At 44.1% G+C, this 13743-nt stretch overlaps 2 protein-coding genes across 2 annotated transcripts; one reads left to right on the top strand and one right to left on the bottom strand.

The window, feature by feature from the left end:
- Positions 1-1675: 1675 nt before the first annotated feature.
- On the top strand, positions 1676-7045 carry LOC130119481 (cysteine protease atg4da-like). The gene is made up of 11 exons (XM_056287997.1): positions 1676-1768; positions 2480-2736; positions 2830-2913; positions 3103-3276; positions 3745-4048; positions 4149-4213; positions 4558-4706; positions 4867-4945; positions 5054-5130; positions 5348-5467; positions 5744-7045. The coding sequence occupies exons 2-11, from the start codon at positions 2538-2540 to the stop codon at positions 5915-5917; spliced, it is 1425 nt and encodes a 474-aa protein (XP_056143972.1). The 5' UTR covers positions 1676-1768; positions 2480-2537; the 3' UTR covers positions 5918-7045.
- Positions 7046-7049: 4 nt separating this feature from the next.
- LOC130119238 (galactosylceramide sulfotransferase) lies at positions 7050-10552 on the bottom strand. Its single transcript, XM_056287684.1, has 3 exons — positions 10434-10552; positions 9230-9559; positions 7050-8037 (listed from the first exon to the last, which is right to left on the bottom strand). Exons 1-3 carry the CDS (start codon positions 10550-10552, stop codon positions 7119-7121), a joined length of 1368 nt encoding a protein of 455 aa, XP_056143659.1. The 3' UTR covers positions 7050-7118.
- Between the last annotated feature and the right edge of the window lie 3191 nt (positions 10553-13743).

Below are 13743 nucleotides of genomic sequence, written 5' to 3'. Positions count from 1 at the left end.
GGACTAATGGAACTTGCACAGGGACACAATGCAATGTGCTTTTGATGCCATTTTTGATGTGTCCCCATTTAATAAGTTTACATTGTGCTGAAGAAAAGTTACTAAGAGTGAAAGGGTTGCAATAAGCCAAGCAAGCAGACGTTGTTTTACAAGTTCTTTTTTTTATCTTTGTGAATTGTGCAATTGTAGTCTAGACTGAATTAAATTAGTGTGTTGAGATTTAGTGCAGGCTCTGTACGCTAAGCCTGATCAGGTGATTAAGTGCGCAAACAACCATACTGAGGCAAGCACTATGGAAAAGTAGGCAAGAAACTCTCTTTTTCCTGCTCATTTCTATGTATGCAAAAGTAGCATTGTGTCATGTGATGTGTGAAGAAAGTGCCAGTGTTTTCATCTTGGGGTACGGTGTTGTTTACAGTGATGTTATATAATATGCAATCCTCAGTGCCCAGTTAGAGTAGATCTGAATGTTCTTGTCAGTGATACAGTAGTTGGCTATCCGTATAACCAGGACTAGGTTTTATGAGCACTTGAGCGGTGAGATCAGCTTGATCATGTGGACCAAAGCGGTCGCGATGCTGTCAAACGAGGGTCAGACTTGTGTTAGACTGCCATCTTGTGGACAGTAGCACGTTGCGCCAGAAGAGAAGCGTTCTGGTCCACTCAAATAACAGTTACCATACATCTTAAGACCGGATATATATTACTCCAGATCTTTCAGATCGTAAAAGGAAATGATAATGCGGCACTCTTTATCAAGAATATATCTACATTAATTTTATATTGGTTAGATTTAGGATACTTTTTTTTTTGGAGTCTTAGCTGAAATGACTAAGCTCCATGCTCATTCTATCCATGTTACTAGGTGCATTTTAACGGAGACGATACCCATGCTTAGATGTTAAATGGCTGTGTTTTATATGTGGAACGACATGAGAAAATCGCACTTTGTGAAAAATATTATTTATTCTATTTTATTTATCTATTTATTACACTTTTTATTTATTCAACTGTTTTTTTTTGTATGTCACCACAGTCAATTTCTGCTTTGCGGCTGATTTTTTTTTTTTTATTCTCAAGTTTTTGTGGTTGTCCAATTTTGTGCAGTTTTGCTTCCACAAGACTGAGAGTTGCAATATTCCTGTTAAGTCCATCTGTGTAACTTTCAGATCATAATCTTACCCGCTCATTGTTAAGTTCGCTGCTCCATGACAATGTTACATGTCCCCTACCCGCTGTTGTGAAAAGAAATGAATGCAAAAAATAAAAAAAAAATCCCATAGCGCTGAAAATATAATAAAATGGAGGGAGAATCCTTTGGCTTTTTGACCGTTTTTCAAAAGGTGGAAAATATGGATGATTACTGTTGGCTTTTCTCGATGTCCTGATCACAAGTGTAACCGGTTAATTTCTTGCCGGGTGCGGGATTCGATATGAGGTGTAGTATTGCACCACAAGGCGACGTCACTAACCGCTCGGCTAAAGGGTCAAATTCGTTAACTAGAAGCTAACGTGTCTTATTACTAGTTTACACAAGTTACATTCCACCCTTGAAACTGGTTGAGCAGAAAATAAACGCGGAAAAAAACCCCTAAAACTCTAATTGGTCTGCTGTTAACCAATCACATTGCGGATAGAGCGTTGTCAGGGGGATAAACCGGAAGTGAAGTTACTCAAGCGAGTTGTGTACAAAAGGGTTAAGTAACGCTGGAAACGTGACATAGGTGTCACGGTGAAAGGACCCGGGATGGCGAATGAGTGAGCGAAGGTAAGAGAAGTACGTGAAGCGGCGACTTAGTCGAGCCCCCGGGCTAGCCGGAGAGGCGACAGGATGGGCGCAATAAGCGCCAACGTTCAGAGAATTTGCTCATAGGTTGAAACGCAGTAAATCTGATAACGAGCGAGGGCAGGTTCGGTGTTAGCTAGCTGAAAGCGCCGGGGCCCGCGGCAGACGTGTCTGTCCTCTTTTTGTGTTTACGTAGCTTCGGAGTAGACCTAAAGTCGTGCGCGATTCTTCTTGATAGACAACTTGGCCATGGAATCGACAAACATCATACTTCCGAAAATACAGCGAACAGCTGACGGTTTCGTTACTGTAAACTCGTTTTTTTTTCTCACAACTTCAATAAGACCGCAACTTGTCACTGCCATTGCGGTAAGGTGTCGTTTCGTTGGAGGCAGGCCAAGCGAATAGGACGTCACCGCTATGGTTTCTCCTCTACCGCTTATTTGTACCAGTATCTGAAATCCTTGGGTTACAGGTTGCTAGTCACGTGGTTTTCAGTCGACTTTGCCATAGTTTGTATTAAATACACATTTTCAGGAACAAACTTGGTATATATATATATATATATATAACATTTTCAGCAACAAAAGAATACACTTGGTTTGACCACACTATCCATCAGATAACTAGCGCCTTATATAAATGATAAGACACGGTAGAGTTGCATTATGTTTTTTGTGTGCTTCTAAACAGGTTGTGATGGGGAAAAAAAAAACTTCTCCACTTCTAATGTTGGTCAGCCCCAGTTGCTATGAATCCTAGCTCTTCTTGCCCCTCACACTGCGAGGATCAGTCATCCTCCGAGGATGACCATATGGATGACTGGCTCCACCTGTCCTCTGACTCTTTACGGCTCCAGGGTTTGGAAGAGAGCAGGGCACACCAAGAGACAGAGGACAAAGGCAAACTCAAATCCAAGCTGGTCTCAGCATGGAATAGTGTTAAATATGGTCTGTATATGGTTCATACAGCAGGTTTGTCTTCTTCTGTTTGTTGGATTGTTCTTTTTGTCTTCTGAGATTTCTTTCTTTTTCCCATGTTAGGTTGGTCCTTAAAGCAAAAATCCCACTTTAGCAAGAGTTCTCCTGTTATCATGCTTGGACATTCCTACCTACTCAGTCAACAAGGTGCGAGCTGCTCTTATTGTTGCATGCTTGATTTCTTAATAATTTGAGTTACTCCTGAATGCTTTGCTTTAACAACCAGGCCTTTAATTTTGACAGCTGATACTTCTGAAAAATTAGACACCAGAAACTTATTGGTAAAATGAGAAATTCTAACTCAGGGTTTGTGTCTTATTTGTGCATTTTTGTCAGTGGAGAGAGAGCGTTTCCGTCGCTCCTTTGTATCTCTCTTCTGGCTGACGTACAGACGGGGTTTCCCACAGCTGGGGGGCTGCAGTTTGACCACAGACAGTGGCTGGGGATGTGTTCTTCGCACAGGGCAAATGTTGCTGGCTCAAGGCTTGGTGCGACACTTGCTGCCACCAGGTGAGAACAGCCCACAATATTATTATATGTCTAATTTGAGGTCACAAGTCTCTTCTACATCTAGCTGAAGGCCACTTTGACCAGTAAGTATTTGTGAGATGAACAACTTTTCCCCCAAAGTAGGCTTCATAAGAACCAAGTCAATAATCCATCCCTAGTTTTGGACTTTACTCTCTAGGGAGCTGTAGGTTAGTGGAGTATTACACATTCTGGGATGTGACAAGCTTGTCTCTCATTTCAGGCAGTAATGGACAACGGGGATCAAATGTTCACTCAAGCAGATTATTAGTGGCATAAACCTATTTGAAAGTAGAAAACTGAGCACTCTTCTCAGTTAAAATCGACTCCCTTTTCTGTCCCAGGTCTCTGTCAAAGTGATCACAACTTACATTATGGAACAAATACTTATTTGTCATGGAGTGTGAGCTTCAACTGTTAAAAATTAATTTATTACTTCATCATTACCAGGCTGGACTTGGTCCTTTAGTCACCATGGAGTCAAAGATGACATGGATCTCCTAAAATCACGCCTAGCAGGCCGTTCGAGCGGTGGATGGAATGTTGTGGAGGGACTTAAACGGAGGAGTCGAAAAATGAGCCTTGGTTCCCTCCTGGATAGACCAATGGATGCTACACACAGACGAGTAGTGTCTTGGTTTGGGGACCATCCCACAGCTCCCTTTGGGGTACACCAGCTTGTGGAGCTTGGTAAAAGCTCAGGGAAGAAAGCTGGGGACTGGTATGGCCCCTCCATTGTAGCACACATTCTCCGGTGAGGCTTGTGATGATCTAACACCTGCCCTCTGATCCCAACTACTTAGCTTCAAGGTATGGCATCCCTCTACATGATATGGAATGCTTTTTTGTTTCAGCAAAGCTATGGTAGCGTCAATGGACGTCCCCAATCTGGCAGTGTATGTTGCACAGGATTGCACCAGTGAGTACCTCGCTTACTCATTACATTTCTCTCTGTCCTGGAAGTGATATTAAATGCTGTCGTCTTCAAACAAAATCAAGACATTTCCCCTTTCCCACATGATTTGCTTCAATGTTTTATAAATATTTTGTATTATTTTTATGGAGGGTAACACCTTCTATTTACCTTTTTTAGCACGATAATTGTTTTTTAGACAGTAGGGGAGACACAACAATTAAATTATTGGTAGGACTCGACCCTTGGCCAATGAGAACACCCATAAGCAGGGGAGCAACCAGGGTGTTTGGTCACTTTTTTCCATTGCTGCAAGTCTCTCTGTGTCCCCTTATTTCCTACGTACGTAGTCTACAAAGAGGATGTAAGGAGTTTGTGTGGGTGTCCTGTTTCTGGGGACTCCACTGGATCAAATCAGTCCTGGAAGTCTGTTATCATCCTGGTCCCTGTAAGACTAGGAGGACAAGTCCTGAATCCCAACTATATCACATGTGTCAAGGTATCTCCATCTCATGCATACAGGCAGATACAGTATTACTTTAAGTAACCTGTATAACATGCAACTTCTGTATGTACCGGTAGATTATGGAACAAAGACACAGTGAACGCACTGAGTACACAAAAAAATAATTCTAATATGTCCTCAATCCTCTCAATAGAAACTTCTGACATTGGAGTACTGCATAGGAATCATTGGGGGCAAACCGAAGCACTCTTTGTTTTTCGTTGGGTACCAAGGTATGCATGGTTTACTGTTAAGGCGGTCCCGTTACTCATCTTCATTCTGCTCAACTGTTTGTTGTCCTTTCTTTTAATTTGGTCCCGTTCTGTCCTCTTTTGCTTTAGATGACCACCTGTTGTACTTGGACCCTCACTACTGTCAGCCCACAGTTGACATCACGCATGAGAACTTTCCTCTGGAGGTATGAGGAAGTAATATTTTATTCCTCTTTCGACCGTTTCTGTTGTTTCCTCTTTCATGATATGTATTACATCTGTGATGAATTATGTTAACTGTACACTGAGGCAGCTAGATTGATTGAATGATGAATTATTGCTTGAGTAGGCTATTTTCTCAGGAATTAATGTTTTTTTTTTTGTTTTTTTTTTTTTACATTGTTCTAACCCCACCCCTTCTAGTCATTTCACTGTAAATATCCAAGAAAAATGGCTTTCACTCGCATGGACCCCAGCTGCACGATAGGCTTCTATGCCAAAGGCCTGAAAGACTTTGAATCACTGTGCTCTGCTGTCACCGTGGTATGTGCATCAGTTATGTTGGTTTCCGTTCCCCAGTTTTGACTGGTTATGAATAGATTCTGTACTTTCAAGCATATTACTGAGTAGGTTTTCGAGACGATGTGGAACAAAGTAAGATTCACATCTCTATGTGCAGTTTTAATTCTATGGTTTTATAATTATGTTATCCAACGCATGAAAAATAAATGACCGAATACTTGGGGGGGGGGGGGGCAGGAAGTATTTGGAAGGATTTTTCCCTGAAGGTTTTGATTTATTGGTCATGTTTCTCCTTAGGCTCTCTCCACATCTGCAGAACATTATCCCATGTTCACGTTTGTTGAAGGACAGAGCCAGGAGGAAGAGGAGAGAAGCAGCGCACCCATGAACAACGTCACCTACGTCATGAGGAAGGACAGGCGGAGAGGGGCTGATAGGAGCAATAGCATTGATGAATTTGTTCTTTTGTGATTATGGGGGGGCGGGCAGGATCTGCCCCAAATAGCACAAAGTGACCATGAGGCACAAAGGAAATTTGAGGCAACTACTGAACAGGACAAGTACAGACAATACTCTCCCCCACCAATAAAAAGGTCCCAGCTACCAAATGAAGTTGATAGATTATCACAAGGCCAGCGATGCTACTTGTATATTACTGTTTCGAGATCACTGTTTAGTATTTATTTATTTCCAAGTATTTTGGGGGAACATAATTCAATGAATGTAAATGAAAAGATGAAGGGTTTAAAATTAGGCCTGTTTACTTTTGTTTCTTCGTCACTTCTATCTGGTTCATTGTTTGTTATACCACAACTTGTCTAAGCTAGTTAATTAGAGCATCACGTCACGTGGGTTTTTCACCCCGGTGTATACATTATTATACGTACGTTTTCCGTAGAGACAGCCGGTCAGACACGTGTTGTGCTGCGAGGTGACCAGGCTGCTGGAACATCATGTGACAGTATTTTGAGTTTTTAATGGGGCTAGAAAATTGGATTCCTTTGGCCATGTGATGTGAACAAGGAACAATATTCAGTGAAAGTGGCCGGGCTTGAAGGACTAAGTTTGTAAATACGGTGAAATGGTGGGCGCATGTCATTTCTGGAAAATTCCGTTTCGGGGAAGTTTAGTCAGAAAGCCCTCTCTGTTGTGAGCTTTTTAATTTTTTTGTACGTTCGTCTGAGTAAATATTTTATTAGAGTATTTTATCACTGCAAAAGGAATGACTTGTTTTCTATTCTTTCAACACTCTCTACCGATGCTAATGTCTTGTCCTTTAGTAATTGGAAAGTGTTATGAATATCGACAACACAATGTCGGACGTGAACCACATACCCGCAATGGTGCTAACTTGACAGGGAGTGACATTAAAATCATGACTTTTTCACCGTGTTGTGGCCAAACATTACATTTTCACAAGCTTTATAAAAACACTGGCATTCACAAGCCTTAAAGAGGTAAATATACATTTGGGTTATGTAGTAAAAAAAAAAATTTTTTTTTAAATCACCAAATCTGCTCATAACTGGTTTCTGTCCAACAGCGATAACATTTCTATCTACATTTCTTTCTGCACACACACACACACACACACACACACACACACACACACACACACACACACACATACACACACAGGATGGAAAAGCTGCATACCGACTTCACTCGTAAATCAGTTTGCAGGCATTGCCCTCACATCTTGACCATACTGCAGGAAATACAGATGAGCATGGTACTGAGGTTCGGGCAGCATCATTCGCACACAGAATCCCTGCTCGTGCTGCGTCAGGTTTCCCCGTACCTGGTAACCCAAGATAGAAACCGTATCGCTCTGCCAGGGCCTTAGCAAGTCCTCCAGGTCGCCAGGAGGCACCCCTGCCCTAGCCACGCAGCGCTGTCTGATCCTCTCAGTGGAGGCTCTCAGCAAGGCCACCTCCACGTTGAGCCTCTCCAGGCCATACTGCTCTGCCTTCTCCCAGAACAACTGCAGGAAGAAGTCGTAGAGCAGAACGTCCAGACTGTTCCAGGCCCGCATCCTGGCCTTGGCGACGTCGTCCAGTGGAGTGACATCTTGGGCGGCGCGTACATTGAGGCGCACGTAGGCCAGTTCCTCCGGCTCCAGCTTCAGGAGAGCCCCCAGGAGTACCAAGGACTCGTCAAAATGCTCTGCGATCATAATGAGCTGGAAGGTTTCCTCCAGCAGAGACAAGTCAGCCGGCCAGGAGGCGTTCCACTGTTGGCTGTTCAGGCCCAGGTCAAAGCTCAAGGGGTTCTTTCCCAGGCCGTCGCCCGGCTCCTTGGGGTCCCAAAACGACTCTGGGGACTCCAGGAAAAGAGAGAGGGCTGACTTACGCTCTCCCGCCTCAGTAGCCTCACTCGCCTTTTTGGCAAAGGTAAAAGCGGGAACCGAGGAAGTGTAATAAGAGAAGATGGATTCAAAGGTCCGTAGAGGCTCACGGAGGATTGTGATGTAGATGGTGTTCGGCGGCATCACCTTTCTCAGCTCTCCCAAGTCCAGGCGCATGTGACTACACAGTATGTCGAACTGAGACGAGCCAGGGGGTAGATCATCCACAAACTCGGCCCTGAATCTGGAAAGAAGACCTCTTTATTTAAGCACTGACGATATTTTTCAGAGTACAATTTTTTTCTTCCATATCCAACATACTGAAAGACCAAGATGACACGCAGCAATGACACAAGCTTACTGTTTGTAATACCGCTGCATACATAGTGCTATGTCGCCTTATTATGGCAGACCTTCTCTACTGTAGAACAAAGTGCATCCAAAGTCTGCGCTGACTGTTTTTGCGCACGCACCTTGTTCTTGCACTTTGATTTCTCAGAGTGCTTCTCTACTTTTATCCCCCACTTGTGTGTTGAGCCAGCAAAACCAGCGTTTCGTTACGAGAATCGGTGTAAACCTGCGTTCCTATACGACAAACCGGAGCCTTGAAACTAAGACGTGTGAATCTCAAGCTTGAGACTCGGATTTGTTTCAATCGGTTAATAGTTTGTTGATTGATAAGGCTTGATCCATTTATTTATTTATTTATTTATCTTGTGGTGACCCACATCTATATAACTAGAGACATTCACCTAAGAGGACAGTGTACCTTTAAGGGAAAAGGTGAGGGGTCAGATAATGCACTTCCGCTTCCGGTACACAGTTCAGTGTCGTTGTCGAACGTATGACATGCAAAGTTGGAGCTAGTAAACTACCTCGACTACGTCTACTCTCACGTCTCCTGTCTCGTTGTTTTCTAACTCCACGATCTACTTATTTTTGGGACCCCCCCCCCTTTCCTCCCCAGTTGTACTTGGTCAATCACCCCGCTCTCCGAGCCGCTGCTCCACCCCCTCTGCCGAGCCGGGGAGGGCTGCAGACTACCACGTGTCTCCTCCGATACATGTGGAGTCGCCAGCCGCTTCTTTTCACCTGACAGTGAGGAGTTTCGCCAGGGGTACGTAGCGCTTGGGATGATCACGCTACCCCCCCCCCCTCCCCCGAACAGGAGCCCCGGCTTCCCACCAGCAGACACGGCCAGTTGCGTCTGTAGGGACACCCGACCAAGCTGAAGGTAACAGCACGGGGGATTCGAACCGACGATCCCCGTGCTGGTAGGCAACAGAATAGACCGCCATGCTACCAGGACGCCGGATCCATCTTTATCGTTACTCTTGAGAATGCATATCACCACATCGGTTAATCATACTGGGAAAAACGCATTTCTATGTTTCCAGGTCCTCTTATGGGTCGAGAGCTCAGTAAAGCCGGCATACTTATCTGGGTAGCTGAACTGGTAGGCTTGACGGGGGAACGCAAACGTGGCCGTCTCCCTCTCGCCCATGCGGAACAACAGATTCTGGACCGTGCTGCTTCCGGTCTTGTGGGTTTTGAGAAAAACAACAGGCGGAGTACTGATCCCTCTCCCCTGTGCGGTGTAGCTCCCCTTTGAGTCATTCTCGGCAGTTGCGCGAAAGGGCTGGTTTTCGCGTCTTCCTCCCTGCCCTTGGGATGAACTGTTATTTCGTCTCTCCTTGGCGTGATCATGCTGTTCTTTCCTTTCCCCTCCTGTGGTTTCGCTCCACCCTTTGTACCAAACATAACGACTTTGAAAAGAGAGAACATAGCTTTCAATGCAAAGCGACGTGACACGTTGTTATCAGCGGTGGAATGTAACGAAGCGCATTTACTCAAGTACTGTACTTGAGTACAATTTTGAGTTACATGTACTTTACTTGAGTATTTCTATTTTATGCTTCTTTACACTTCTACTCCACTACATTTCGGAGGGAAATATGCACTTTTTACTCCACTACATTTATTTAACAGCTTTTGTCAGTAGTTACTTTGCAGATTTAGATTATTACTACAAATTGTAAATCAGCTAATAAATTAGGATACATTTTATAGGCTAAGCTACCCAGCAGTATATAAAGTACTTAAAATTAGCTCCACGTTTACCAGCTGCAACATTAAAGTGCTGAACACATTAATGCATCAATTATTATCGTCCAATAATATGATATATATGATTCTGAAATGGGCCATTCTGCATAATGAGTACTTTTACTTTTGCTACTTTAAGTATATTCTGATGCTAATACTTTTGTACTTTTACTTAAGTAAGATTTTGAATGCAGGACTTTTGTAAAAAAAGTATTTTTAAACTGCTGTATTGCTTCTTTTACTTAAGTAAAAGATCTGAATACCTCTTCCACCACTGGTGGTTATCTGTGTGAGATTTTGCATCACTTGGTGCTGCAAAGATCAAATGTACTAGTCGGTCTGTTAACTCGGAGAATAAACAAACATGTGATTTAGCTTTTCTCTGAATGATAATACATGTGCTTGGTAGTCATCAGATAGCTGTTGTACATTATTTCATATCAGTGTTGACTGAATCTGTAGTAATAGATGGCAGATTGAAAGGGACAGACTTGCGGACACGTCACACAAGAGAGCTCACACTCTGTTCCTCACCTTGAATGCTGGAGAGAATTAGTACCAAGGAGTATGAGCAGAAGAGTAATCCCAAAGGTCAGGAGGAGGACCGTACCACGGTATCTCCAAAGCTGGGTGGCCAACCAGTGGAGGGGCATCTTCAAACAGAAGTCCAAGTCATGCCCTCCGGAGAGTTTTTATCTGCTCGTATAGAGAGGAGCTCAGCCAAGGACTTTCAAGGTGAGACTGCTTCGCTAAGGTTTAAAGACTCTGACACAGACCAGACTTCACTCAACTTAAGCTGGATCAGTCAGATGTCAAGTGGCCACCCACCAATAGTGAAGAACTGATTAAAGTGAAGCAAACAGAGTGGGAATTAAGATGGGGTAAGCGATACAGTACTTGTGTTGTGTCAGGTTGTATTCTGTAAAAGAGAGGGAGCACGACGGGGGGGGGGCAGTCAATGGAGCTGGGTGCTCAGCCATGAATGATACTTAAGAAAAAGGTACCACAAAAAGTGGCAAAGGCTGCACACCAGAGTGAAATAAAGTAAAGTTTCAAAGAGACATCACCTCCAGTTCACCGTAGTTCATTTTGGGCCAGAGGAGGACAGTGTCCATGTGATTGTGTCTGTTGTGTGTGTGTGTGTGTGTGTGTGTGTGTGTGTGTGTGTGTGTGTGTGTGTGTATGTGTGTGTGTGATGGTCTGGCAGCCTGTCCAGGGTGTCTCCCTGCCTGCCGGCCAATGACTGCTGGGATGGGCTCCAGCATCCCGGCGACCCTGAGAGCAGGATAACCACTACTACTACTTTCGGCTGCTCCTGTTAGGGGTCGCCACAGCGGATCATCCGTTTCCATCTCTTCCTGTCCTCTGCATCTTCCTTTGTCACACCAGCCACCTGCGTGTCCTCCCTCACCACATCCATAAACCTCCTCTTTGGCCTTCCTCTTTTCCTCTTCCCTGGCAGCTCCATATTCAGCATCCTTCTCCCAATATACCCAGCATCTCTCCTCCACACATGTCCAAACCATCTCAATCTTGCCTCTCTTGCTTTGTCTCCAAACCGTCCAACCTGAGCGGCCCCTCTCATATACTCGTTCCTAATCCTGTCCTTCTTCGTCACTCCCAATGAAAATCTTAGCATCTTCAGCTCTGCCACCTCCAGCTCCGCCTCCTGTCTTTTCGTCAGTGCCACTGTCTCCAAACCATATAGCATAGCTGGTCTCACAACCATCTTGTAAACCTTCCCTTTAACTCTTGCTGGTACCCGTCTGTCTTCTCCACCCACTCCACCCTGCCTGGACTCTCTTCTTCACCTCTCTTCTGCACTCCCCGTTACTTTGGACAGTTGACCCCAAGTATTTAAACTCGTACGCCTTTGTCACCTCCACTCCTTGCATCCTGACCATTCCACTGTCCTCCCTCTCATTCACACATAGGGATTCCATCTTGCGCCTACTGGCTTTCATTCCTCTTCTCTCCAGTGCATACCTCCACCTCTCCAGGCTCTCCTCAACCTGCCCCGTACTCTTGCTACAGATCACAATGTCATCCGCAAACATCATCGTCCACGGAGTCTCCTGCCGGATCTCATTCGTCAACGTGTGCATCACCATTGCAAACAAAAAAAGGACTGAGAGCCGATCCTTGATGTAATCCCACCTCCACCTTGAACCCATCTGTCATTCCAACCGCACACCTCACCATTGTCACACTTCCCTCATACATATCCTGTATATATAGCACCACTGTATATACAGTTAAGGTCAATATTATTAGTCCCCAAGGAACTATGGAACATCTCCCTAAAATTCTGCCCAATGTTTGCATCATTCATAAAACTTTACATAGGAAAACATTCATCAATGTTAAGTCCCCTATTTGGTACATTTTGGAATTAAAATAAATCTTCAGGTTTGCTTTATACGAAATATAGTGAAAATTGAGGTGGTCTAAATTATTCGCCCCCATGTGACTTTTTGCTTTCAAAACACACCTGAGCAATCAATCAGCATTGAACTTTACTTAAGGGACTCCAATGATCAGGGCTAGTAGCACTTGAACACTTGACTGAGAGGGACTACTCTTAAATTCTTGGTAAGAAGTAATTCCATCATGCCAAAAAGTAAAGAAATCAGTCTGGAACTCAGAAAGATAGTGGATGCTCATCTTAAGGGGGAAGGCTATACTGCCATTTCCAAGCGTTTCACAGTGTCTAGAACAGCTGTACGTTACATCATTGCAAAGCAGCACAAATTGTGTTAGAAACAAACCTGGGTGTGGTTGAAAGTGCAAGATTTCAAAAACTTTGGCGAGGAAAATAGTCAGAGATGTCAACAACAATCCCCGGATCTCCGTCAAGATGATTGTTGCTGAACTGGCCTCTTCTGGACTTGATGTTCCAAGGAAGACTGTTGTGAGGGCTCTTCATCGTGGTGGGCTTCGAGGTCATTGTCCAAGAAAAACTCCATTGCTCACACAGCGGCACATCAGAGCCAGACTGAAGTTTGCCCGTGAACATTTGAAATGTGGGCATGAGTTTTGGAAGTCTGTCCTTTGGTCTGATGAGACTAAAGTTGAGCTGTTTGGGCACATGGATGTTGCTTTTGTTTGGCGAAGGAAGAGAGAGGCCTTCAACCCTAAAAACACAGTTGCCACAGTTAAACATGGTGTTGGGAGCATGATGCTGTGGGGCTATTTTGCTGCTTCAGGCACAGGGAACCTTGCTCGGGTGCATGGGATCATGAAGAAAGAGGATTAAGTTGACATTTTGAAGGATAATGTAAAGAAATCTGCTGCCAGTCTAGCTTTAGGTCGCTGCTGGGTCTTCCAGCAAGACAATGACCCAAAGCATACATCCAAGTTGGTCCAAAACTTTTTGAAAGACACCAAAATCAAGGTCCTGAAGTGGCCCTCTCAGAGCCCAGATCTCAACACTATTGAGAATCTGTGGCGGGAGCTCAAGGTTAATGTCCATGCTCGAAAACCATGCAGTTTGGATGAGCTGGAACAATTTGCCATGTAAGAATGGGCTAAGCTCCCTCAAGAGACATGTGCCAACCTAGTTAGGAGCTACCATAAGAGGTTGTTGTCAGTTGCGAGTCAGAACAGTTGCGCTATTGACTATTAATTGCCAGAGGGCTAATCATTTTGGCCTTGTCATTTTTGTTTTTTCTTGTTTCAGTTCAGCACATCAGTAAAATATCTTAATCAAGCTTAGTGGAGAGTTTGTCTTTGTTCTTTTGGAAGCAATTAAACTATAAACACTTTTGGTTATGGTCATTTCCATGGAAAAGTTAAGTGGTTTGTTTGATTTTATAAAGGGGGCTAATAATTTTGACCTTAGCTC

The sequence above is a fragment of the Lampris incognitus genome, chromosome 10 (assembly GCF_029633865.1).
Source record: "Lampris incognitus isolate fLamInc1 chromosome 10, fLamInc1.hap2, whole genome shotgun sequence".
In the NCBI taxonomy this organism is placed as follows: domain Eukaryota; kingdom Metazoa; phylum Chordata; class Actinopteri; order Lampriformes; family Lampridae; genus Lampris; species Lampris incognitus.
This window is presented reverse-complemented; position numbering and strand designations above follow the sequence as displayed.

Excerpts from the sequence above, each read along its gene's own strand:
- LOC130119481 (XM_056287997.1), top strand. The coding sequence starts at position 2,538 with ATGAATCCTAGCTCTTCTTGCCCCTCACACTGCGAGGATCAGTCATCC. Across the intron at positions 4,946-5,053 it reads GTTTTTCGTTGGGTACCAAG|ATGACCACCTGTTGTACTTG; the intron begins GTATGCATGGTT and ends CTTTTGCTTTAG. Across the intron at positions 5,131-5,347 it reads ATGAGAACTTTCCTCTGGAG|TCATTTCACTGTAAATATCC; the intron begins GTATGAGGAAGT and ends CACCCCTTCTAG.
- LOC130119238 (XM_056287684.1), bottom strand. The coding sequence starts at position 10,552 with ATGCCCCTCCACTGGTTGGCCACCCAGCTTTGGAGATACCGTGGTACG. Across the intron at positions 9,560-10,433 it reads AATTCTCTCCAGCATTCAAG|TCGTTATGTTTGGTACAAAG; the intron begins GTGAGGAACAGA and ends CTCTTTTCAAAG. Across the intron at positions 8,038-9,229 it reads CAGTTCAGCTACCCAGATAA|ATTCAGGGCCGAGTTTGTGG; the intron begins GTATGCCGGCTT and ends TCTTCTTTCCAG.